At 51.5% G+C, this 21,707-nt stretch overlaps 2 protein-coding genes across 4 annotated transcripts; both read left to right on the top strand.

The window, feature by feature from the left end:
- Positions 1-3,747: 3,747 nt before the first annotated feature.
- LOC102683908 (vasotocin-neurophysin VT-like) lies at positions 3,748-8,292 on the top strand. The gene is made up of 3 exons (XM_069187584.1): positions 3,748-3,931; positions 7,252-7,456; positions 8,034-8,292. The coding sequence occupies exons 1-3, from the start codon at positions 3,812-3,814 to the stop codon at positions 8,198-8,200; spliced, it is 492 nt and encodes a 163-aa protein (XP_069043685.1). The 5' UTR covers positions 3,748-3,811; the 3' UTR covers positions 8,201-8,292.
- Positions 8,293-15,642: 7,350 nt separating this feature from the next.
- gnrh2 (gonadotropin-releasing hormone 2) lies at positions 15,643-21,187 on the top strand. Of its 3 annotated transcripts, XM_069187568.1 has the most exons (4): positions 15,643-15,723; positions 18,485-18,647; positions 19,489-19,572; positions 19,778-21,187. In XM_069187568.1, exons 2-4 carry the CDS (start codon positions 18,528-18,530, stop codon positions 19,814-19,816), a joined length of 243 nt encoding a protein of 80 aa, XP_069043669.1. In that variant the 5' UTR covers positions 15,643-15,723; positions 18,485-18,527; the 3' UTR covers positions 19,817-21,187. The 3 variants fall into 3 exon arrangements, with proteins under 3 accessions (XP_069043669.1, XP_069043667.1, XP_069043668.1); XM_069187566.1 differs by lacking the exon at positions 19,778-21,187 and having other exon boundaries at positions 19,489-19,666; XM_069187567.1 differs by lacking the exon at positions 19,778-21,187 and having other exon boundaries at positions 15,649-15,723; positions 18,520-18,647; positions 19,489-19,666.
- The last annotated feature ends 520 nt before the right edge of the window (positions 21,188-21,707 follow it).

Genomic DNA, 21,707 nt, shown 5'->3' with positions numbered 1-21,707 from the left:
ATGCACCAGGGGGTCCCTATGGTGGATAAAGATGGGGCTCTGGGTCTTCACCCGGCTGCATTCTTGCTATGTCTTGTTGACCATCAGATGCTGGCGAAAAGCATCTGCTGCTCAGCGGTCATTCCCAGGGTCCTCCTCACGTGCAGCACCTGTGTCTACAGTCCATCCCGGGATGGTGGATAATCCCACCTGGCGCTTGTTCGTCCACGTGGGTCGCCTGATTGTCCTCGATAGTGAGGCTCAGGGGGGTCCCACTCCGCACCGTCACACAGACAGCCACCATGACACCCCCTTAGCCAGGCAAGCCCCCTGAGACCTGCGTGGGTCCCCTCTGGACTCTCCAGGCTGGCGGAGAGAGACAGGGACTTGAGTGTCAGGCCAGGTAAGTGCTCACAGTCTGCAGGGGCGCCGTCTCCTCATGAAGATATCAGCTTGTATGAAAGAGTTTGCACACAATATGCTACCTCATCCTGCAGGAGTATCTCAGCCTCAGATAATTTCAAATTGTTTTCATCATCTATTATTTATGGAATAAAAAGAGAATGAGAGACTAAAAGAGTGCAGAAAATGACTGTTTTCAGAAGGCACGCTTGTTGAGATATGGAGTAAAAATGCAAAAACTATTACATTTATTCTAAAAATTTAATGATCAAATGAGTCGGGTACATTTTCAGTGCCAGGCCTTCTTAAAGCATGAATGTTGCGGCATCTGCCTGATGGCCCACAGAGTTTTGATTGCCAGGATGCCAGCTGGAGACGTCCTGGGTCTGGTGGCAGATTTTGGAAGCTCTGGCGCCAGTGCAGGAAGATGAATGTGGGAATGTGTGACTTTGAGTGAGCAGGTAAAGGCTGGACTTTAATGACAAGTCCAGAGTGGTACAGAAATGAAGAATTTCATTATGTTCAGAACGCTGTTCGTCAGGGAAGGGGGGCCATCCGGTTGCTCTCCAGTCATTGACCCCAGAGCCCAGAAGGGCACCCACAGCCTGACCACACACAGTGGCAGTGTCCGTCTGGAGACCAGCCCCTGTTCTGAGTCCAGAGTCCAGCGGTGCTGCTCACCTCACTGGGATCTGAGTGCGCTGGACTGACCTCACGCCCCTGACCACTGCTCATGTCCAGTCCGCAGTGCGCGCGGCCAGCGATGCACTGCGGTAGGTCTGCGCACAACTCCTGCCGGTCACACGAGTGCACTCTGACATGCAGTGGCAACGTGAGCTGGTCTGCTTTTGGTCCTGTTGGTGTATCTGTCTCTTCAAACACAAGGTTGTCATTGTTTTTTTACAAGAGTGGGGAGCTGCATCAGCATGCGTAGGTGGCAAAGAAACAGGTAAAGGTTTAATCCATGCTGAAAGGAAAAGAAAAGTTTCAGCTGTGGAGCTTCTTCAGGTGCATTTTTATTGCATCTGTTAGACGCAACTAAGCTGCCAGGTGGGGTGTTTGTGCCTCCTCTGTATTGTGCTAGATGTTGCGCCCTGGACTCCTGACTTCTGTGACTGGGACCAGTGCCTGCAGGGTGCCAGCCATGTGCCAGAGGGGTCCTGGCTCTGATTCATGCTGTTTACAGCAAGGAAATGTTTATTTTTCTTTGACGTTTTTTTTCATCTTCATAAATTCTGCCGATGCCATCGGAGTCGTTTCTCTACTGCTGTGCATTTCCATCAGGGGGTTAGATGCCATTCATACATATTCAACCCAATTAGTCCTCCCGGGCATAAATAAAGGAAAGAGGCTGCAGACCATGTTCGGAGTCATGCCCGTTGTCAGGATTCGGCATTCCGGATGCACGTCCTCCGAGCACGATCTCGCCCCTCCCGGGCTCGGGCGTCCAGGGGACATGTGCAATTGGCTGACACTCAGAAGCAGAAAAGACAGCGTTTACACTGGTTTTTGTTTCACACCACTCTTATCTTTGTCCTTTGCTCTCTTACCTAGCTTGTGAGAGGCGGGGGAGATCTACAGCATCCGATCCACGTGTGACTGTGCAGGAGAGGTCCAAGGTCACCCTTTCATACTGTCACAATCGCTGGAATCTGGGGGGCGTTATTGACCGCTGAGGGCACAGGTTCCTCAACAGGGGTCACTGCTATTCAGTACTCTCGGCTCTACCCACTGGCCCACACTGCCTCCCTCTCTCAGCTCTACCCACTGGCCCACACTGCCTCCCTCTCTCTGCTCTACCCACTGGCCCACACTGACTCCCTCTCTCAGCTCTACCCACTGGCCCACACTGCCTCCCTCTCTCTGCTCTACCCACTGGCCCACGCTGCCTCTCACCTCTGTCATTGTCTCTCTTCTCCTCATGTCCTCACCCATCTCCCAGCCCCCAGTCTCTCTCTGATCAGTATGCACTCAGGCCTGCCAGAGTTCCGCCCCGGAGCAGGTCAGGAAATGAGAGAGTAATAGGCTGAGGCAGAGTGCTTAAGTAACTTAGGCAATTTCTCTTTTAATTTGAAAGATGGAAAATATTGATTATGGATTATTTTTTATATTGTGCCCTTGATCCAGAATGCAGAAGATTTGGATTTGGATTTAGTGGCGCTTGTGCCTCCTCTCCATGGTACCTGTATCTCCTCTCCGTGGTACCCGTGTCTCCCCACTCCACAGCGCCTGTGCCTCCTCTCCATGGTACCTGTGTCTGACATGATGCGCATCAGTGGGAACGAGGGGAGTGTCCTGGGCAGCTGGAGTCCAGCCCTCCTGTCTGCCCTGAGTCTTCTGCAGCCCATGGGTCCTGCTCTCTGCGAGAAGCTCCCTGGATTGTTCATGACCACAGAGAGTCAGGACCTCGGTTTCAGGTCTCATCAGAAGGACGACGCCTTGTTACAGTCTAGTGTCCCAGTCACTATACTGGGGCATTAGGACCCATACAGTCCTCAGGGTGAGCACTCCCTACGGGTCCCACTAACACCAGCAGCAGCCTTAGTTTTTCCCAGGAGTCTCCCATCCAGGTACTGGTCAAGCTCACGCTGCTGAGCACCAGTGAGCTGCCAGCTGGGAGCTGCAGGGTGACATGGCTGCTGGTACTACCTCCATTTCCTCTCCAGAACTGGAGAGACGGAGAGCACATGCATGTCTCTTTTAGAGTCAACATTAAAAACTTGGATAAAGGGGGAAAATGGAGCAGCTCTTTGAAAATGTTTCTTCCTGGGTCTCTTCTGTGGTGTTCAGAGGTGATACTGCGCTCACAGCGCTCTGAGAGGTGCCAGCAGCTCCGCCTGTAGGCCGGGGACATTTAACAGAAGGTGCTGCTTCCCTTGTTGGGAAGATGGACCTTGAAGACTAACCTACGGCCTGAATTTACGGGGCTTGACACAAGCGAAAGAAAACGTTTTGTCAGCCTCTCCACAGCTTGTCCTCTCCGCATTCAGCGACTGATGTCCTCTCTGTTGTTCAGAGGTGAAGAGACAGAAACGGCTCTCCATTGTGCGCGACTGCATCTTCGCTCCGCTGGCTCAGGTGAAGCCCTTTCTCGCGCGTCCTTCAGGCCCTGAATGAGCAGCTTTGTGCGGGCTGCTGTTATTGTCTGTGATTAATAAACACAACACAACCGTCCCCAGTAATTGTTCTTACCGGGGCATTAGACGGTACGTGACTGAGCCATGACTCACCTATATTAGGGACACGAAGGTGAGCCGCCGGGGGGGTGGGGGGAGCAAAGTTTTTTTTTTAAAAAGACGAAGATGGAAAAAAAGAGAGGTGGCGCTGGGAGAAGAATAAATCTCCGCCCGTATAAATAGGGCAGCTCGACGGGACGAGCAGCAAGGAGTGGAGAACGGCTCTGAGCACAACGCGAAGCCTCCCGTCTGCCATGCCCGAATCCGCGCTGCCGCTGTGCCTGCTGGGGCTGCTGGCCCTGTCCTCCGCCTGCTACATCCAGAACTGCCCCCGAGGGGGCAAGCGCTCGTACCCCGACACCGGCCTCAGACAGGTAAGCGCACATTCACGCCTCTGCCAGATCTCTCCTCGCTGAGCGCCTGGCGGCTCCTGCAGGTGCTTCCGCACCGCGTCTGTCTAGAACCGCAGATGCCTTCCAACCGGAACCCGGGGCTCCGGTTCCTTGGGCTCAAACTTTAAAACCAGGTTTCTCGTTGAGCTCGTCTCAGAGCTCCCGTGTGTGAGTGTCCCGGAGCCAGCCATGTGTGTGCGCTCTCTGTGTCCTGTCTCTTGGAAAGGCGCTTCGGGGACCGTCCTTACCGCGCATCTGTAACGCGAGTGGTTTGTTTCAGCCGAATGGAGTTTGGAGAGTTTATTTCACGTTAGAAAGCGGCGCAGTGCAAGACGAAGGGCCGGACTGGACGCGGGGAGAGTCCGGGGATGAGGCGGTACCGGTCGAGAGTCGCCGCATCTACACTTGAACACTATCCCTTGTGTCGGGATAGGCCCGGGGAGGCGCTGCGGTCAGCAATTTCACGACTTCACTGCCATCGACTAAAGCCGGTGATGTGTCGGGTGAAGTGATCTGGTGATCATTCGGGAGCGAGATGAGCGCGCTCGTCAGCTCAGAGTCCCCTTAACTGAGCAAGCCCCCTGCCTGAAGGATCAGTAATTTACAGGTGTGCCCCCAATTATTTAGAAAGAAGTTGCCTTAAAGAGTAACTGGATTGCGGTTCTCCGACACCTGTACTATGCAATTTGACCTCTCAGCGGTGCGATGCCTGTACTGTATTTGGATCATAGCTTTACAATCCATTATCAGAAAGTCGCTCGTTCTTGGAAAGTGTCTCAGACACATGGACCCTCTTCGGGCATCAGAGAACTTCATCGCGGGACAGCGTGGGGACACTTCGGAAACCGACCTCCTCACTCTCCGCGTCTCTGGAAAGCGGGAGGAAGCTGGAGCGCCACTCAAACACAGAGAGAGCATGCAGACTCCGCACAGAAGGCAGCTAGAGTCGAGCCCAGCACCCGGCGCTGTGAGACAGCACAGTCCGCTGCCGCACCACCGCGCCGCTCCTCCCGACACTCGGTTTTCCAAAAACCTTCACTTCTAGTCTGTTTTCCCTTCTGTAAAGAGCTTTCGGATGGCGCTACAGCCGGCAGCAGCGCCGGCAGACTGTGAAACGAGACGAAAGCCAGAGTGCCCGCGACGCCCCGGGTTTCTGAGGGACACAGCGCCGCCGGCAGCGATGTAGCGCCCTGACGCCCGGCGGGAGCTGAACCGTCCTCTCCGCTGCGCCGTTAAAGAGGCTTCCTGAGCTCCAGGCTCGAAGCCTGCACTGTTCTCCGGAGAAGCTGTCATATGCAGGTTTATTCGGACAGCCCGAGTCCCTATGGAAGCCCGTTTCCGCCAGGGAGTTAATAAAAACGCGCTATGGTATCTCAGAATTGCGACTTAGTAACTCAGAATTCCGACGTTATATCTCAGAATTGCGACTTAAAACTCAGAAATATGACTTTATATCTCGTAATTGCGGCTTTATATCTCACATTTGCGACTTCGAAATAGCCCACATTTCATTGTCTGTCCTTTTGTTGTTGTAACCCTCGCCGCTCCCACCCTAGTTCGTGCCTCACTGCATTGGCTCGGACCCAGGTCTTGCCAGCTGAGCTAAAGACCTTCTTTTTTAAGTAAAAAAGGACATACAATGGAAATATGTAAAAAGTATAAGTTTCAGATTTTATAATTGTGAATTCCTCTGGATGTGAAGTGTCTATTTCTGTATCTTATTTCATATTCTGTCTCCGTTTTTGTATTTCTGGTGTTTAAACCGAAACGTTTTTTAAAAAGCCCACCGTCCACTATTCCATCCGGGTACTATGGAAGCCTCACTGGCGGAAATGGGATTCTATATAAATTAGTGTAATTAATTTGATTTTTATCAGGGCACTGTACAAGACAAGTCTTCAGGCCTATAGATCCTATGATCCTGTACGATTTATGAATATAGTGTAACCAGATCGTAGTGTGGTGACGGCACCGCCCTCCCCTGCGCATCACAGGGATGCTGGCCGCCGGGGCTGAAGAAAGTGTTCTTTACCTCAGCTGGCAAGACCCGGGTCCGAGCCAATGCAGTGAGGCACGAACTAGGGTAGGAGAGGCGAGGGCACAAGCCCTAGAACCCGAATCCGTTAAAATAACAAGAGGACAGACAATGAAATGTGGGCTATTTCGAAGTCGCAAATGTGAGATATAAAGTCGCAATTACGAGATATAAAGTCAAAATTCTGAGTTACTAAGTCGGAATTCTGAGATACCATAGCGCGTTTTTTCTTACTCCCTGGCGGAAACGGGCTTCCATTTCCCGCTGTACGGTGAGCAGCCGACCCGGCCAGGAGACTCACATCGTGGCGTCGCTCTATGCCGGGGAGTGAGAGTGCTTGTCGCCGTCCTCCTGAAGAGGGCTCGGAGAAATGAGAAGTCTTCTGAATCGGCGGGGTTGATTGAAAACGGTGGGCCGCTATTTCGGTTCTCACATTGAGCAGTTCATGCAAGACTGAGGCGGTGTGCCTGGATTTCACTATTTAAAGCACTCAGTATTAGCTTTGGCGAAACCCGAACTTTTTAACTCCGACAGAAGTATGTCTCTTTCCTTTCGTGCTTCTGTCTTTGACCGTTCCTTCTCCTGTCACACTCTTCAGACCCTCTCTCTCTCCCTCTCTCCTCAGTGTGTCTGTAGCTCATCTGTCTATCTCTAATCAGACCCTGTCTCTCTCTCTCTCCTCAGTGTGTCTGTAGTTCTTCTGTCTGTCTCTTTTCAGACCCTGTCTCTCTCTCTCTCTCCTCAGTGTGTCTGTAGCCCCTCTCTGTCTCTCTTCAGACCCTGTCTCTCTCTCTCTCTTCAGTGTGTCTGTAGCCCTCTGTCTGTCTCTCTTCAGACCCTGTCTCTCTCTCTCTCCTCAGTGTGTCTGTAGCCCCTCTGTCTGTCTCTCTTCAGACCCTGTCTCTCTCTCTCTCTTCAGTGTGTCTGTAGCCCTCTGTCTGTCTCTCTTCAGACCCTGTCTCTCTCTCTCTCCTCAGTGTGTCTGTAGCCCCTCTGTCTGTCTCTCTTCAGACCCTGTCTCTCTCTCTCTCTTCAGTGTGTCTGTAGCCCCTCTGTCTGTCTCTCTTCAGACCCTGTCTCTCTCTCTCTCTTCAGTGTGTCTGTAGCCCCTCTGTCTGTCTCTCTTCAGACCCTGTCTCTCTCTCTCTCCTCAGTGTGTCTGTAGCCCTCTGTCTGTCTCTCTTCAGACCCTGTCTCTCTCTCTCCTCAGTGTGTCTGTAGCCCCTCTGTCTGTCTCTCTTCAGACCCCGTCTCTCTCTCTCCTCAGTGTATGGCGTGTGGCCCCGAGGACAGGGGGCGCTGTTTTGGCCCCAGTATCTGCTGTGGGGAGGAGCTGGGCTGCTATGTGGGCACCCCTGAGACAGCGCGCTGCCTGGAGGAGAATTACCTGCCATCTCCCTGCGAGGCCGGGGGCAGAGCCTGTGGTGCTGAGGGGGGGCGCTGTGCTGCTCCAGGGGTCTGCTGTGATGAAGGTCAGACACTGTGTGACATCACACTCAGAAGATAACACGCAGAAGGGCTTAGAATGGATTAGAATTGAGTATACTGTTAGGGCGGTACAGTGGTGCAGTGATCAGCATTGCTGCCTCGCAGCGCTGGGGCCCTGGGTTCAGTTCCTGGGGTGCTGTCTGTGTGGAGTCTGCATGTTCTCCCTGTGTTTCCTTCTAATGCTCTGGTTTCCCCCCAGAGTCCAAAGACATAATGAGGTCTATGTAGGGGTGTGCCACTCAGTGTTCCTGGGGGCCACAGCAGCTCCTGAGCCCTCGCTGACTATTCTCCACTTGTTGATCACCTGGTCAGAGTCTCGGCCTCAATGGGGTTCATAGGAGTGAATTTGTTCGTCTCCCGGCCGACAACAAGGGGCCGTGAGAATGTGTGAGTGTGGCAGGCGAGGCTGAGGGAGACTGAGATGGCAGTCTGCATCCTTCAGGAAGAGCCTGGGAGACACGAGCAAGGGAACAAGAGAGAGGGGCTGAGGGGCTGCTCCTGTTGAGTGACAGTCAGTCTGAGTGACCCCCAGTGTTGTGACGGGCCTGTGTGTCTCCACAGAGAGCTGCTCGCTGGACCCCAGCTGCCTGGAGGACAGCAGTAAGAGGCGCGCCCCTGCGGACCAGAACCGGGCCCTGGTGGACAGTGCGGCCGGCGATCTGCTGCTGCGGCTCATGCACTTGGCCCACCGCCAGGCTCAGGGGGCAGGCCAGACCCCGCAGTACTGAGGCCCGCCCGGACACACAGCCGCGCACAGACTCGGGCCCCAGCCCCGGCCCCCCCTGGCCCCCGGCCCCTGGAGCGAGGAGAGGACGGGCCTGAGCCCACCTGCTGAGGAGCGCAGGACCTGGGGAGGGCGGGGAGGGGCTGGGGGGCTCTTTTCTTATGTAAAAAAGGAGCAATGAAAATGAAAGTATTTCCTGTATGCTGAAATTTGCAAGGAGTACCTTGTAATTTTTATTGCTTATATATATAAATTTGCATTATGTAACAAACAGCGGTGTGGGGGAAGTGTAAATATGTAGCAAATAAACCTTTTCTTGCACTGTTGTTAAGTGATGTGCCTGAGCTGTGTTCTCCAGATTAGTGGTTCCTGAACTGGCCTGCAGGACCCCTGTTTCTTCTGGCAATTAAGCAGTGCTAATTCCCGTCCTTAATTGATCTGACTGCTTGTTAAGAGGGGTTGATTTTTCTGCCTTCGGTATTTGTTCTAAATATGTCACATTTCAGAGGTAGTTTCCTGCAACTACTCACTTATCAACAATTTGATTGCTTGTTTCTGCCTCATCAGCTCTTGGGAGGTGCTGCTTATGTGCTGAGCAGACACAGGTGGGAGTGACACAGGACACACCCACAACGGGAGTGACCATACACAGGACACGCCCACACGATATGGGGGTGTGGTATCGTCTTTGACACGCCCATAATGGGTGTGGTTTGTTGCTGGATACGCCCATGGTGGTAGTAATACTGTATGGGACACGCCCACAATGAGAGTGGCCCTGTACCAGGCATGGTCACACTGGAATGACTCTATATTTGACACACCCACAGTAGACGTATCACTGTATGGGACACTCTCACTGTGGGAGTGACTCCCACCAGACTCACCCACAGTTTGTCCTCCTGCAGGTTAGTTTTTCACACATCACACTTCAACGAGGGCAACTCTGGAACACACTAATTAGCTCGGGGTTCATATCACTTACAAATCCCATTCAACTTTTTAAGACCTCAAAGCTCATTGTAAAATATGTTTTGAATTAAGTGTACAGGCCACAGTGCAGGTACAGCATGTTCTGAAGCCATGGTTGCAATCCTCTGCCACTCTGAGTGTAACTTTGCATGTGAAAGGGTAATATCAGCCCTCACAGAAGCTCATTAACAGGCAGCATCACGGTGGTGCACTGATCAACATGGTTGTCTCGCAGCGCTGGGGCCCTGAGCTCAATTCCAGACCTGGGGTGCTGTGTGTGTGGAGTTTGTATGTTCTCTCCATGTTTGTGTGGGTTTCCTCCAGGTGCTCTGGTTGCCTCCAGCTGTCCAAAGACATACCAGTAGGAGAATTGGCTTCTGGGAAAACTGGCACTGGTGAGAGTCTGTGTCTGTGTGTGCCTGTGGACTGGTGTCCCATCCAGGGAGTGTCCTGCCTTGCACTTGCTGTTTGCCAGGACAGGGTCCAGCTGCCCCACGACCCTGAATTTGATTAAGCTGCTAGAAAACGGAAGGATGAAATTTGTTAAGGTAAATGTTTACATGCCCCAACGTATACTCTTACCAATCAGGAGCATTTCATTCCTGCGGCTCAGAGAGGGAGATACAGTGTCAGTAGCACGGTCTATTTCACACCCACAATAATGCTGAAAACCATCAGCTCTGCCTCCTGATGTTACTACCCTGCTCTGTGCAGTTTGCCTGACTGCAGCCTGACAGCTCCATTACTGTCTCTGAAGCTCTCTCTGAGATTGCTAAGGGATGGACATCAGGTCAATTAAGTCTGATCATTGCCATTAGACTATAAAAACATATCATATATAAATAGAATGTTAATATGTTACAATCCAAAGTTAAGCTGGAATTTAAATAAATAAATCACATAGCACACTATTAATCATTATTTAAAATATAAAAAATATATTACTGCCCTGGGATCCATCCAGAGAAAAACAGATGCATTCTAGGACATCAGGGCTGACAGCCTGAAGGTGCTGGGTCTCTTTAGTCTTGAACAAACAAGACTAGGAGGGAACCTGATACAAGCATTCAGAATCCTCAGAGACACCCAGCACACTTTTTCAGAACAGGCAGTGAAACATGAACCAGGGGACACGAGTGGAAACTACAGAACAGTGCATATAAAACCAAGAACAGGAGGCACTACTGTACACAAAGGGCGGTGGGAGTGTGGAACAAGCTACAGTACCCAGCCATGCTGTTGAAAGTCAATACCCTGGCCTGGATGGGACACTGAGATCAATTAACTTCTAATTACCTAATGGCCAGATGAGCTGAATGGCTCATCTTGCTTTTAAACTTTCTTCAGTCACAGTCACGGGGACACTATACTGTAAACAGGCGCCGTCCTTTGGATGAGATGTAAAATCGAGGTCCTGACTCTCTGTGGTCATTAAAAATCCCAGGGCGTTTCTCGAGAAGAGTAGGGGTGTAACCCCGGTGTCCTGGCCAAATTTCCCATTGGCCTTAACCAATCATGGCCTCCTAATAATCCCCCTCTATGAACTGGCTACATTACTCTGCTCTCCTCCCCACTGAGAGCTGATGTGTGGTGAGCGTTCTGGCGCACTATGGCTGCCGTCACATCATCCAGGTGGGGCTGCACACTGGTGGTGGTGGAGGGGGGTCCCCATTACCTGTAAAGCGCTTTAAGTGGAGTGTCCAGAAAAGCGCTATATAAGCATAAGTAATTTTTATTATTATTATTATTTTGATTCTCGATCCAGGGTGTTGCTGTTCTATAGTCTTGAAGGTCTGCGAGGCCCAATCCTGTTTGCAAGAGCAGGAAGCGGCACACACAGATGAGAAAGCAAAAATAATTTCCACACTGGCCTAAAGGAACCAAAATATGCACTATATTAATTTATGATGTGGTTTATGCATTTTTCAGTTGAAACTATTAGTACTGTAGTTTTTATTTAATTCCACAAGAGGGAGACATAGTCTCAGTTTTCAAACCATTAGACAAGAGCAGTTTTATTTTAATAACATGGTTATAGATGGAAACAGAGTGAGAGACACAGCAACAGACGTACAGAGAAACAGGTACAGCTTCACACTGAACAATGCCATGGAACAACTACCAGCTCACAGACCTCGGACTGCCAATCAGTTAGTTCATCTGGCAGAAATTATTATTATTATAAGAATTATATAATGATGGGGCATTAGGACGCATACAGACCTCAAGGTGAGCGCCCCCTACTGGCCTCTCTAACACCTCTTCCAGCAGCAGCCCTAGCTTTCCCAGGAGTCTCCCATCGAGGTACTGACCAGGCTCACACCTGCTGGGCTTGTGGGCTGCCAGCTGGGAGCTGCAGGGTAATATGGCAGATCTATGTAAAAACATTCTACATGTGCAGAGAAAAACAACAAATAAGTTTGAGCATGGCAAAATTAGGCCCATACCCACTGTAAAGTACGATGTAGGAGAAGTGTAGCTAAAATCCTTAAAGGCACTGACAAAGTCAAGCCAGCAGACCTCTTCATGAATAACCAGTGGAACATGAACCTCAAGACAGAAGTGGAATCTACTGTGTCTATGTCTTTTTCAACCCCGAGATCAGAAGACATTTCTTTCCTCCACCAAGAAGCCCTCCTCAGCTTGGAGCTAAACAGAGAAAACAATCCTTCAGCCAGCTGGTCCTGAAGGTAACTGTTCTGAGCCACATTGACACCAGCCAGCCCCACAGATCAGAGTCACCCGCTCACAGCACAAGCCAACAACCCTGGACTATCAGATCAACACTGTCACACTGTTAGCTCAGCAGTGTGTCAGACTGTCAGTCCAGAAGTGTGTCAGACTATCAGCTCAGCAGTGTGTCAGACTGTCAGTGCAGTATTGAGTCAGTTTGTGAGCTCAGCACTGTCAGACTGTCAGCGCAGTATTGTCACTGGTCATTGAAAAGTGGCTTCATCCATCTCTCCATTGATCATGTGCCAGCAAGCTCAGGCTTGTGTTCTCTGTAGCTCTTGGGTGGGCTGCACTGATTTGGGGACTGAATCAGATTGCTGTGGACCTCCTTTTCATAGAAGATTGTTCAAGACTCATCCCCCTATACGTGGAAATATCTCAGACACCTCACGGTGTCCTCAGAGAGCTGCCTGGATATCAAGATAGTGCCGTGCCAGTGTGTCTGAAGATGACTCACAGTGTCCTTTCATTACTCAGCACTGCAGGGGCAAACGGCCTGTTGACTGCTGCGCTCCGGCCCTCTGTGGCCCTCGTGCCAGGACTGTGAGCCTGTGTGCACTTATTCTTCTTTCTTGGCTTCTGTTTATTGATTGTGACCTCTGACCCCACGGGCCCAAGGGCTCAGAAGAGAGCACACAGGCTCTGATTTCAATTACAGCAGCAAATATTGATCTGTGGTAAATTAGAGCCCCTGTGTTCCTCTGCGCTCAGTTAGTCATTATAATTAGCGCAGAGTCTCTCCCAGGAGACGTGGTTACACAGGTTAAAGAGATCTTCCATCTTCATCTCGATTTTAGAACCTCCTGCCTGTAATCTTGTTTTTAATTTAAAAAAATTTCAGAAACCAGGTATGGTCTTATATTTGAAGCTAACAGACAGATATTTTTACTGAAAGAGCCAAGCAGGTCTAGTGGTTGTGAGTTAAGAGTGGCTGGCAGGGCTGAGAGAGAGAGGGAGGCAGTGTGGGCCAGTGGGTAGAGCCCAGAGAGAGGGAGGCAGTGTGGGCCAGTGGGTAGAGCCCAGAGAGAGGGAGGCAGTGTGGGCCAGTGGGTAGAGCCGAGAGAGGGAGGCAGTGTGGGCCAGTGGGTAGAGCCGAGAGAGGGAGGCAGTGTGGGCCAGTGGGTAGAGCCGAGAGAGGGAGGCAGTGTGGGCCAGTGGGTAGAGTCCAGAGAGAGGGAGGCAGTGTAGGCCAGTGGGTAGAGCCCAGAGAGAGAGAGGCAGTTTGGGCCAGTGGGTAGAGCCCAGAGAGAGGGAGGCAGTGTGGGTCAGTGGGTAGAGCCCAGAGAGAGCTAAGGATCAGAGTTTCTGCAGGTGGATGGAAAGGAAAGGGTTAAGGCCAGAGGCAGTGATTCATCCCTGTGGGTCACTGGGTTGTCACAGAGAGATTTGCACAGAGACAGGGCTCAGTCCGCAGCTCAAATGCTGTTTAACACTCCAGGAAATGCAATCAACATTTTAACATGGGCATTAGCCTCCAGCCCCTGGGGCCTGCTGAGCTCTGTTAGCGCTGTCAGGCTCTAATGAAAGACAGCGTTACATCTCCATTGCATGTTTGCTGAGGCTTGTTCAGCAATTTGTATTCATGTGGTGGAGAGCTTCCTGTCTTCAGCAGAGGCAGATGAGAGCTGCTGGTCACAGGAGGAGCCAGTGTGACGCAGGGCTACACGTGCAAGACTCCCTTAATATCGGCATCGTGCCTCTGAAATGACGCAAGAACAAGAACAGGAAAACAGCAGTCCCAGCTTCTCCAGCTGTCTGCCTCCCAGTAGCTGTCTGCCTCCCAGCCTTCTCACCCAGTGAGGCTGTCAGGACCTGAATCTGAACCCTATTGGGTTAGGTGGCACAGTCACATAGTGGGTAGTGACGCTTCTGCTCTGGCCGAAGTTCAAGTCATCATTCTGTGGGGAGTCTGCATGTTTCCTGGGGTTTCTGTGAATTTTCCACAGACTTTCTCTCCAACCTCCCAGAGACAAGCTGGTTGGTTCCCTGGATACTCTAAATGGCCCGTTCTGTGAGGAATGGAGCTGGGCACCTCGCTTCGTTAATCCACAAGACAGGTCACAGTCATGACCACAACATGGCCAGGCAGCTTGTTCCACTCTCCCGCTCCCTTTGCATTAAGAAATGGCCCCAGTTCTCAGTTTTAAATTCACTTCTCTCTGCCACAAGTGGCTGCAGTGCTTCCTGGCCAGTGCTCGGACTCAACTGGTTCTACGATATGACATCTCACAAAATTAGAAGGGCCCTGTAGTAGTGACAGCGTTACAGATAAAACTCTGGGCGAGGAGGGTTCGTGTTTCTCGATTTTGAACGGCCAGGGCCCTGGTCAGTGTCAGCCTGTGTGCTGGGCTTGGAATGGGAGTACTGTGCAGACAGGGCAGGCACGCCCACGCGGACAGCCCGACATCGCTGGGGCTCAGCACGAGCCGCCACACCTGCCTGAAGCCGTCGGCCAGGCCCCGACGCTGTGACATCAGCCCACCCTTCGAGGGGAAAAACAAACGTCTGTCAGGAACAGAAAAACGACAAAGGCCAGGAACAGATTTTGTGATGCTGCTGCATTAAGTAAACGGTGTCCTGGTTTATGGTCACCGCTGCCCCATTGCCATCCTCACTCTCCCTGCTGTCAGCTTGTGTGAGCCTGCCGGCTCTTACAGATACAGATGAGAGGAGGACATCAGGACTATCCAGCCCACTAGCCCACTTACTGCAGTGGTGAAGCAGCTAATTGATCCCAGGATCTCATCCAGCTGATTCTTGAAAGAAACCTGGGAATCAGCATCAACAATATGTAGGAACACAGGGTCTGTCTTCACCCAAAGAAAGCTCCACAGCCGAAACGTTGTGTTTTCTCTCTTCTGTTTTCAGCATGGAATAAACCTTTACTTGTTCCTTTGCAGACTACACCTGTTGACGCAGCTCCTACTTGAATGAGTTATACAATATGAGCATTTCTGAAGAAGGTTGTTTTTAGTGTTTGCTGGTGGAGAGGTGCAGTAGAAAAGTGATAGACTCACAAGTCCCTTCTCTCTATATTCAGGATGTGATTGTTTGTCACAAGAGCAGGACAAGTGAGGGGTTTGGAAGCTAAGAGGCAGTAGACAGGAGGATTGATTTGGGCAGTTGTGCAACATGTGGCACTGCATGTCTGCTCTGTGTGTCTGTGCTGTGTGTCTGCTGTGTGTCTGTGCTCTGTGTCTGTGCTGTGTGTCTGCTCTGTGTGTCTGTGCTGTGTGTCTGCTCTGTGTGTCTGTGCTGTGTGTCTGCTCTGTGTGTCTGTTCTGTATCTCTGTGCTGTGTGTCTGCTCGGTGTGTCTGCTGTGTATCTGCTCTGTGTATCTGCTGTGTGTAGTCTTTCACAAGCCTTTAATAGCCTGTGTGAGAGTGGCTCAGTAGGGCCTGTGTGTGAGAGTGTGCTTGAGTGGACCTGTAGAGGTCAGGGCTGTGTGTGGTGTGTGCAGGTACTCAGAAGGAGCTGTGTCTCTGGGGACAGGCGAGTCAGAGCTGCAGGTATTTGGACATGGAAATGAGGATTGATTGGTCTTCAGTCGCACTGAATTCCCAACAGAGGCTGCGGCCAGATGGGGGGTGGGGTGGGCGCGATAAATAGGCAGGGAAGGGGAGGCTGGCAGTCACCGAGACACAGACAGAGCCAGCAGAGCTGCCGGGACCCTGACGGGCGGAGAGACTCCTGGACTGAGGAACATCGAGACAGACAGGCGGACACACAGACAGCGCTACCGGAGCCCAGCGTGACGAGGCACAGGGGACAGCCGCCATCCTCCAGCCCACGACCCTCCACTGGCCCCCCCGCTTCTCCAGGTAGGAAAGAGAGGCTTTTACCCTGGGGCTGTCTCATCTCCTCATTCTTCAACTTTAAAACCTACTCTCATCCTCACCATCCGGCAGATCACATGTTGTCTGTGGTGTTCCTGTACTTGGGCTCTGGATAGTGAGAAACGATGATGATGATGATGACACTTCAGTGGCCGACAGTACTGTTACAGTACTCGTAACAGCAGCCTGGCGGGGTCAGAGATGAAGCCCATCAGAAACATGCCGCAGACCTGCACTGCCTGAGCTCAAAGTGCGAGTGGGACAAGCGTTCTCTTTTTCTGGGACAGCAGCCTGTCCCTTTGTCCCAGTGTCACTGTGAAAATTCCTACTGGAAAGTTCTATAATTTTTAGAACTATATCATCCTGATCTGTGAGAATTTGGGTTTTTCCTTTAGTTCAGTCAGGGCATCTTGCTTGATGTCTCCCAGTGTAACATCTGGAGTTGGGGCATCTTGTTCACAATCTCTCTGAGTAACATCTGGAGTCAGGGCATCTTGTTCACAATCTCTCTGTGTAACATCTGGAGTCAGGGCATCTTGTTCACAATCTCTCTGAGTAACATCATGAGTCAGGACATCTTGTTCACAATCTCTCTGAGTAACATCTGGAGTCAGGGCATCTTGTTCACAATCTCTCTGTGTAACATCTGGAGTCGGGGCATCTTGTTCACAATCTCTCTGTGTAACATCTGCAGTCGGGGCATCTTGTTCACAATCTCTCTGTGTAACATCTGGAGTCAGGGAATCTTGTTCACAATTCAATTCAATTCAAGGTGCTTTATTAGCATGACCGATAGGTACAATCAGTGTTGCCAAAGCAAATAAAAATAATAAAATTAACATAGAACAAAACAAAAAATAGAAGTAAAATAAAATCTACAGACATGTTACAGACATTTACAACAAAGACATATTATATAATATTGACATATACTGTAGGCGGCTGGAGCATTATTGGGAGATGGACTCACTGTTCCTCAGGCTGTGACAGGAGATCACATACTGGGCTGCCAGATCAACTGAGTTCCCTCCTCCCTCTCCCAGTAGGATTGGGACCTGTTGTGGTTTTGGCAGGTGTGGGAACTCTGGGATTAGATTTCTGAATTACGGGAAGAATGTTTCTCTAATCCCAGAGTATCTGTCACAGTGCAGTAGGAAGTGCACCTCTGTCTCTATTTCTCCCTGCTGGCAGTGGGAGCACAGCCTGTCCTCTCTGGGCAGCCAGGTCTGCCTGTGTCGCCCAGTTTCTATGGCCAGGTTGTGGTCACTGAGCCTGTACTTCGTCAGGGTCTGTTTCTGTTTGTTATTTTTTATTTTGGTCAAATATTCAGCTAGTGTGTATTGTCTGTTTAAGGTTCTGTAGCATTCCAGTTTATGTTGTGTTTGTGTGTGTGTGTCCCAGTGTGTGAGATATTGCTGTTTGATCTGTGCTGTGATGTGGTTGAGTCTGGGTTGTGGTGCTCTAGCAGTGCTGTCCTGAGGCTGGTTAGTGTTGGTGTGGCTCAGGTCGGTGAGCCTCAGGACCAGCTGGCTCAGGGGGCTCTGTTTTGGGCACAGCTCTTGGCTCAGCAGGGCTTTGTGGTGGTAGGAATTTTGGTCACTGTTTTTTAGGTGTAGCCAATACTTTAATATTCTTTTTAATATTCACAATCTCTCTGTGTAACATCTGCAGTCGGGGCATCTTGTTCACAAACTCTCTGTGTAACATCTGGAGTCAGGGCATCTTGTTCACAATCTCTCTGTGTAACATCTGGAGTCGGGGCATCTTGTTCACAATCTCTCTGTGTAACATCTGGAGTCGGGGCATCTTGTTCACAATCTCCCTGTGTAACATCTGCAGTCGGGGCATCTTGATCACCATCTCGCTGAGTAACATCTGGATTCAGGACATCTTGTTCACAATCTCTCTGTGTAACATCTGGAGTCGGGGCATCTTGTTCACAATCTCTCTGTGTAACATCTGGAGTCAATGTATCTTTCTTTCAGTCTCCCAGTTTAACATATGGGGGCTTCATCTTGTGATTTAACACTGTCCCTAAACTCTGACACTGTCCCAGCACTCTAACACTGACACTGTCCCTGAACTCTGACACTGTCCCAGCACTCTGACACTGACACTGTCCCTGCACTCTGACACTGTCCCAGCACTCTGACACTGTCCCTGAACTCTGACACTGTCCCAGCACTCTGACACTGTCCCTGAACTCTGATGCAGTCAGGTGAGTGTTTTCAGCTGGAGGAAAGGAAACGTGACAATCTGATCATATGAAGTTGGACTCAGGAACCAGAAAGGGACGACAACACCTCTGAGGGGAGGGGGGTGCTCAGGCTGCCCTGTGGCAGGTGTGGTGGGACAGCCGCTACCTGAAATAAACTCAGGTGGAATTAGCTACAGCTGCTCAGCCACTGGGGAGCGGTATAAAGGAATGCTCACAGAGGGCACAGCAGAGCCCACTCCGGGTCTCGGCACGGGAAGGACCGGAGCGGACCGGACTGTAAGCAGTTTTGACAGAGGGAGGAAGGAGAGAGGAAATCAGAAGGGATCAGACGGAGCTAGGGGACGCTCACGGTGCTGCCAAAGGCTGGATGCCCAGTTTTGAGGACAGTGAGGCTTCGGCATCGGCAGGTCATCTGGGATCCACCGGAGAGGGGTGACAAGACACAGAGCGGCTGGATTTTGCTCTTTCCTGTTCCTAAAGAGAGCCGAGACTAACCTGAGCTCCCCCTGTCTTCCTGCCTCCCTCTAGCTCCCCTGCTCTCTCTCCTCTGCTCTCCTCCCCAGTGACAGACATGCTGCTGCTGCTGGGCGTGCTGCTGGTCCTCGGGGCACAGCTCTCGGGCGCCCAGCACTGGTCACACGGCTGGTACCCCGGGGGCAAGAGGGAGCTGGACAGCCTGCAGAGCACAGAGGTGAGACTCAGAGGGACTGACGGGGCACAGAGACAGGGGACAGTGAGACTCAGAGGGACTGACGGGGCACAGAGACAGGGGACAGTGAGACTCAGAGGGAGTGACGGGGCACAGAGACAGGGGACAGTGAGACTCAGAGGGACTGACGGGGCACAGAGACAGGGGACAGTGAGACTCAGAGGGACTGACGGGGCACAGAGACAGGGAAGAGTGAGACTCAGAGGGACTGACGGGGCACAGAGACAGGGGACAGTGAGACTCAGAGGGACTGACGGGGCACAGAGACAGGGGACAGTGAGACTCAGAGGGACTGACGGGGCACAGAGACAGGGGACAGTGAGACTCAGAGGGACTGACGGGGCACAGAGACAGGGGAGAGTGAGACTCAGATGCCAGAGAGACAGGGGAGAGTGAGACACAGTGGGACTGAGGACAGAGATGGGGCAGTTACTTTATCTGAGGAATCTCACCTAGCTGTATTCTTTAAAGATGTCTTCAACAATATGAAGCCCCACTTTTTGCATCAAATGGGCAGCTTGTTCCATACACCCACAACCTTTTGTACAAAGCAATCTACTCCTCTGAGTTTTAAATGCACTTCCAGTTTGTGGAATGATGGCTTGCTAATTCAGCCATGGTAGTTTTGTTTTATTTAACAGCACGTCTAATGATCTAGAACAGACAATGTGCTTCTAGTATAAATCATGTTTCTAAGCTGACTACAGGCGATGCTGAAACTTTCCAGAGCAGGATTCTCCTGTCACCAGCCGCTGAGCAGATGCCTGTGCACTGCAGCCCCTGTCTCTGCCTCTCCTGTCCTCACTGCCTCTGCCTCCCTCAGATCTCAGAGGGCATCCAGCTGTGTGAGGGAGGGCCGTGCAGATACCAGAGACCCCTGAGGAAGAACCTACTGAGGAACCTGCTGGTGAGAAAGCCTGGCTTTCATCTGACACTCACCTGGAGAGAACCAGGCCGACCCCTGACACACACACACTGGGCTCCAGTGTGATGGAGCCACACTGACCCCTGACACACACACAGTCCTGCACAGCTCCACTAGAGGGACTGTAAATTGCTCTGAGTCGATGTAACTCCACAATTTCATTGTGTGCTTGACTGATGTTTGGCAGGTGGAAGCGCTGGCCAGAGAGTTCCAGAGGAAGAAGTGATTTCTCCCCTCTCACCACACAGACCTCCTCCCCCCTCAGAGATGGAGACGACATCTGTGCACCCCCACCTGCCCCTCTCTGCCCCTGCGCTCCCCCCACCTCTGGTATCTCTCTGTCCTCAACGCTCTCTCATGCTTGTGCTTCAGCAGGCGCCATCTTCTCCCTCCATCATCTTCTGTTCCATGTTCTCCTCCTTCTCCTCCCTCCATCATCTTCTGTCCCATGTTCTCCTCCTCCTCTTGTCACTGTGTTTCCCAGCTCTCTCTTCTGATACCTCTGACGCCCAACTTCACCCACTCTCTCTCCTGCCCATCGTCCCTCTCGCTGACCAGCCACACTAACACATCGTCCCTCTCACTGACCGGTCACACTAACACATCGTCCCTCTCGCTGACCACAGCCACACCAACACATCGTCCCTCTCGCTGACCGGTCACACTAACACATTGTCCCTCTCACTGACCAGCTACACTAACACATCGTCCCTCTCGCTGACCAGCCACAACAACACATCGTCCCTCTCGCTGACCACAGCCACACCAACACATCGTCCCTCTCGCTGACCGGTCACACTAACACATCGTCCCTCTCACTGACCAGCCACACCAACACATCGTCCCTCTCGCTGACCGGTCACACTAACACATCGTCCCTCTCGCTGACCGGTCACACTAACACATCGGCCCTCTCACTGACCAGCCACACCAACACATCGTCCCTCTCACTGACCAGCCACACCAACACATCGTCCCTCTCGCTGACCGGTCACACTAACACATCGTCCCTCTCACTGACCAGCCACACCAACACATCGTCCCTCTCACTGACCAGCCACACCAACACATCGTCCCTCTCGCTGACCACAGCCACACCAACACATCGTCCCTCTCGCTGACCAGCCAAACCAACACATCGTCCCTCTCGCTGACCACAGCCACACCAACACATCGTCCCTCTCGCTGACCGGTCACACTAACACATCGTCCCTCTCACTGACCAGCTACACTAACACATCGTCCCTCTCGCTGACCAGCCACAACAACACATCGTCCCTCTCGCTGACCAGCCAAACCAACACATCGTCCCTCTCGCTGACCAGCCAAACCAACACATCGTCCCTCTCACTGACCAGCCACACCAACACATCGTCCCTCTCGCTGACCACAGCCACACCAACACATCGTCCCTCTCGCTGACCAGCCAAACCAACACATCGTCCCTCTCGCTGACCACAGCCACACTAACACACACTAACTTCTTGCTGACCAGACAGTATCTATAATACACTGTCCCTCTTGCTGGCCAGACAGTGTAACAAATTGTCCTTCTTTCTGACCAGACAGTACCTGTAACACATCATCCCTCTTTCAATAAAAAGATTTATTTTACTACTTAGATCCTGTCTGCTGTTTGTCTCTGGTGTGTGAGAGTCTGAGGTTGTATAATTTGGGGTGTCCGTTTGAAATAATAATAGCAATACATTTTATTGTATATAGTGCCTTTAAAAGAAGCTTCTCAAAGTGCTTTACAGGCAAAGTAAAAAAATGAAAACAAAAGAAAACAGTTAAGACAGGAGATGCATGATAATCACGAGGGATTAGCAATGCCATAGGAGATGCAGGGAGCAGCCAGAGATGAGTTAAATAGCCTTTCTGCAGAGCAGGGTCTGAAAGAGCTCAGAAAGGGTGGCCCTCTGATGTCTTGGGGTCTGTATGCTGTCAAGAGGGTCTGTGGCTCAGGGGCTCATGGTTTCAGTCAGCAGGCTGAGGACGGACAGGGAACCTGCAGGGAGACTTTGTCACGATCGGATCGTGGACAGCACTGTGCTTGTCCAGCTGGGATAGCGAAGTGTCCACACTCAGCGGGGGCTGACCAGGGCCCAGTAATGAAA

The sequence above is a fragment of the Lepisosteus oculatus genome, chromosome 3, assembly GCF_040954835.1.
Source record: "Lepisosteus oculatus isolate fLepOcu1 chromosome 3, fLepOcu1.hap2, whole genome shotgun sequence".
Lineage (NCBI taxonomy): Eukaryota > Metazoa > Chordata > Actinopteri > Semionotiformes > Lepisosteidae > Lepisosteus > Lepisosteus oculatus.
The sequence above is the reverse complement of the archived record's forward strand: the minus strand, read 5'-3'. Positions and strand labels throughout refer to the sequence as shown.

Excerpts from the sequence above, each read along its gene's own strand:
- LOC102683908 (XM_069187584.1), top strand. The coding sequence starts at position 3,812 with ATGCCCGAATCCGCGCTGCCGCTGTGCCTGCTGGGGCTGCTGGCCCTG. Across the intron at positions 3,932-7,251 it reads CCGACACCGGCCTCAGACAG|TGTATGGCGTGTGGCCCCGA; the intron begins GTAAGCGCACAT and ends CTCTCTCCTCAG. Across the intron at positions 7,457-8,033 it reads AGGGGTCTGCTGTGATGAAG|AGAGCTGCTCGCTGGACCCC; the intron begins GTCAGACACTGT and ends GTGTCTCCACAG.
- gnrh2 (XM_069187566.1), top strand. The coding sequence starts at position 18,528 with ATGCTGCTGCTGCTGGGCGTGCTGCTGGTCCTCGGGGCACAGCTCTCG. Across the intron at positions 18,648-19,488 it reads ACAGCCTGCAGAGCACAGAG|ATCTCAGAGGGCATCCAGCT; the intron begins GTGAGACTCAGA and ends TGCCTCCCTCAG.